Source organism: Mesitornis unicolor, unplaced genomic scaffold (genome assembly GCF_000695765.1).
Source record: "Mesitornis unicolor isolate BGI_N332 unplaced genomic scaffold, ASM69576v1 scaffold2071, whole genome shotgun sequence".
Taxonomy (NCBI): Eukaryota; Metazoa; Chordata; class Aves; order Mesitornithiformes; family Mesitornithidae; genus Mesitornis; species Mesitornis unicolor.
Window position 1 is genome coordinate 20,381 of NW_010164251.1, and position 2,605 is coordinate 22,985.

Below are 2,605 nucleotides of genomic sequence, written 5' to 3' on the forward strand. Positions count from 1 at the left end.
CCACCAGCATCTTCCCATTTTGAATCTCATGAAAATAAAGGAACAATATGGCTGAACTACAAGGACACTTTCACTACCTTAACTGTCATTTAGTATCAAGAAATTCTCCCATCATGTGGCTACATGCTTCTGCCTCTTTCCTCCCACCTATTGGAAATTTTAGCGCCAAGACCTAGAGGAATCCAAATCCAAAAACCAGTCCTCACCCATAGAGCTTCCAGCAAAGGTCAGATGTACAAGCAATTACATGCACTCTCACTAAAGTAGAGGACAGAGAAGCACCCACTTTGGCTTTTTAGAATGTGAGAGAGAAGAGTTCAGAAGAAAAAAGAGGAACTAGCAGCAACACAGAGAGCTTTCGGACAAAAAATTATAAAAAAAAATAAATATTTAAGAGCAATCCCTCCTGGAAATAGAAATTACCCTTTTTGCCTAGACACCTAAGTCACAACACAGCTGAGCAAGCTACCTGACAACAGAGGAAAGACAAAAGCCATTAGAGGGGAACAGGGATTCAGGAAGATTTTTGGAAACTCTTCCATTTCAGCAAATAAATTATGGAGAGGGATGCAGATAATCTCACTACTTGCTGCTCTGACAAAAGGAGGCTGAGCTAAGAAAAGAACTACGCAACGGGCCATCACTGTTTCTGTGGTACAAGCTGGCTTCCACCGGCACTCTATGATAGCTCTCAGGCTTAGCAATAGATTTCATACCTTTCCAGTGGGAAGGTTCTTGCAGGAAAAGGTTACATGAAAAGCCAGAGCCTTGAAGAAGCAGGAAAACATGACCAGAGGGACTGAAAGTTTGACCACTAGATGCATATTCCCCTTTCACTTGCTCTCCTCAAAAGTCAAGTGAAGCAAGTATTGCTCATGTTTACTGAACCTTTAGGGGTCATTTATTAATCAGCAGAAAAGGAAATAAGGAATATTATCAAGAGAAAATAAAGTTTTGCAATCTGACTTTAGCACGCAGCTGACAATTTTTTTTCTTTCAATATCATTTAGCAATATGAAGCATTATGACATATTAACACACATGATGAGGAGGAGAGAATTTGCTTCCCAAAACAACATTCCTCAGCTTGCTTTTTTTTTTCTCCTTTTAAAGTTGGAGCAGATATCACTGTGGAACAACCCACTGTAAGAATTAAGCTGACTAGCCCATCAAAGCAATAAGCCAAAATAAAACAGTCTATTAGAGATACACTTATTTGATCACGTCTAATTCCAACAAACTACCATAAAAGGGGTGTTACAAACTACCCGGTTCAGGCAACAGCTGCTTCTCAGGAGAGACATAAAAAAAATAATCAGGCAAGCTACCTCTGTCTCTCCGGCAACAATTCCTGCAGAAACCAGATATTTCTCCTGTGAAACAGATCTGTTAGCCTCACATTGCTGTGAAATCTTCATATGCCTTATTTGCACTTCCCCAACAGCCCCATGTTTTCTTTGCTTCCTTTGGTTACTATCATTATTCATCAGTATATCGGACACTTGGGCACTGGGCTTCCAGTGTCATGCTTGTTCTTGTGGCTGCACAAAAGAAGATCATGCAAAACTGGTACCAATACAGTCAGCCTTAACACTGGTACTTCTAAGAAAATGCCTGTTGCTCAGTGAACAATGAAGGCTTTTAATATGTTTTAGAATCATTACTGTAAAAAAATAAACATATAAGGAGAAGGGATGTTACTGATTCATTAGTGACACTGGTAGTGTCACTACCAGTGACATTCCTTCTCCTCTGAAGTGGTTTCAGCATCCCAGTGCCATTCAAGTTTCCAAAGTATCTGAGCTGCAGAAGATCTGACATGTAAATTTCTAATCTTCTGTAAGTAAAACATACAAGGGAGACACCAAAGAACAATCCCTGCATTTGAGCACACCCCTCCTCCCCACCCTCCCTTAAAAAAGCTGCATTAAGTGAAATAAAATGTACAATCCGAAACAGAACTTTGCCTGTTAAATTACTGGCAGGAACTCCTGCTACGCCCAGCACTGCCGCTTGCAGGGGCTGGTTAGGGCAAACAGAACCTGGCCTATAAATGGAAGCTATTGCTCTGTGCTGCCATACTGTTGTCCCTCCAGAACTGTGATAATCTTGTTGGAAGATCCATGCCTTTGCTGAAACAGCCCATAGGATCTGCCAGTTCCCATCAAAACAGAAGTGGAGGCTGTGTCTAGCCACACTGTGAAGCAGAATCACTACTGATCCCACAAATGCCTGCATCCTGTCCTGGCTGCTCTGTGCAGTGTGACAGACGACTTCTAGCTAAAGGCTGTACCTTCATAGACTGCAAAGAAGCCTTTGCCCAAGATGTTACTGCTGCTCCGAAACTCAACCCACAGCCTGCTGTCCGTGGAGATTACCACTTCAGGGGTCTTGTCGCCACAAAATCTACCTAGAAAGCAAAGAGTCACTGGTTAAAGGAACTGTGCCTGTGTAAAACACACTTTCACTCTCACCACTTGTGCTTTTGAACAAGTTTGGTCACCCACTTCCACCATTAACTCATGTCCTCTTCAAGTATTACGTTAATAAAGATTTTCTTCAGCTAGGAGCAGAATCCAGTAGTCACAGATGCAGCCTCTCTTTC

The 2,605-nt window shown here is 41.9% G+C and overlaps 1 protein-coding gene across 1 annotated transcript in view; it reads right to left on the reverse strand.

The window, feature by feature from the left end:
* Window positions 1-2,605, reverse strand: part of LOC104548258 (tolloid-like protein 2) — a gene marked incomplete at its 5' end in the record, with an annotated part of 61,523 nt that overhangs the window by 15,441 nt on the left and 43,477 nt on the right. The window contains one exon of the mRNA XM_010194231.1: window positions 2,294-2,410. Coding sequence (XP_010192533.1) covers window positions 2,294-2,410 — 117 coding nt within the window. The remainder of the gene's footprint in view (window positions 1-2,293; window positions 2,411-2,605) is intronic.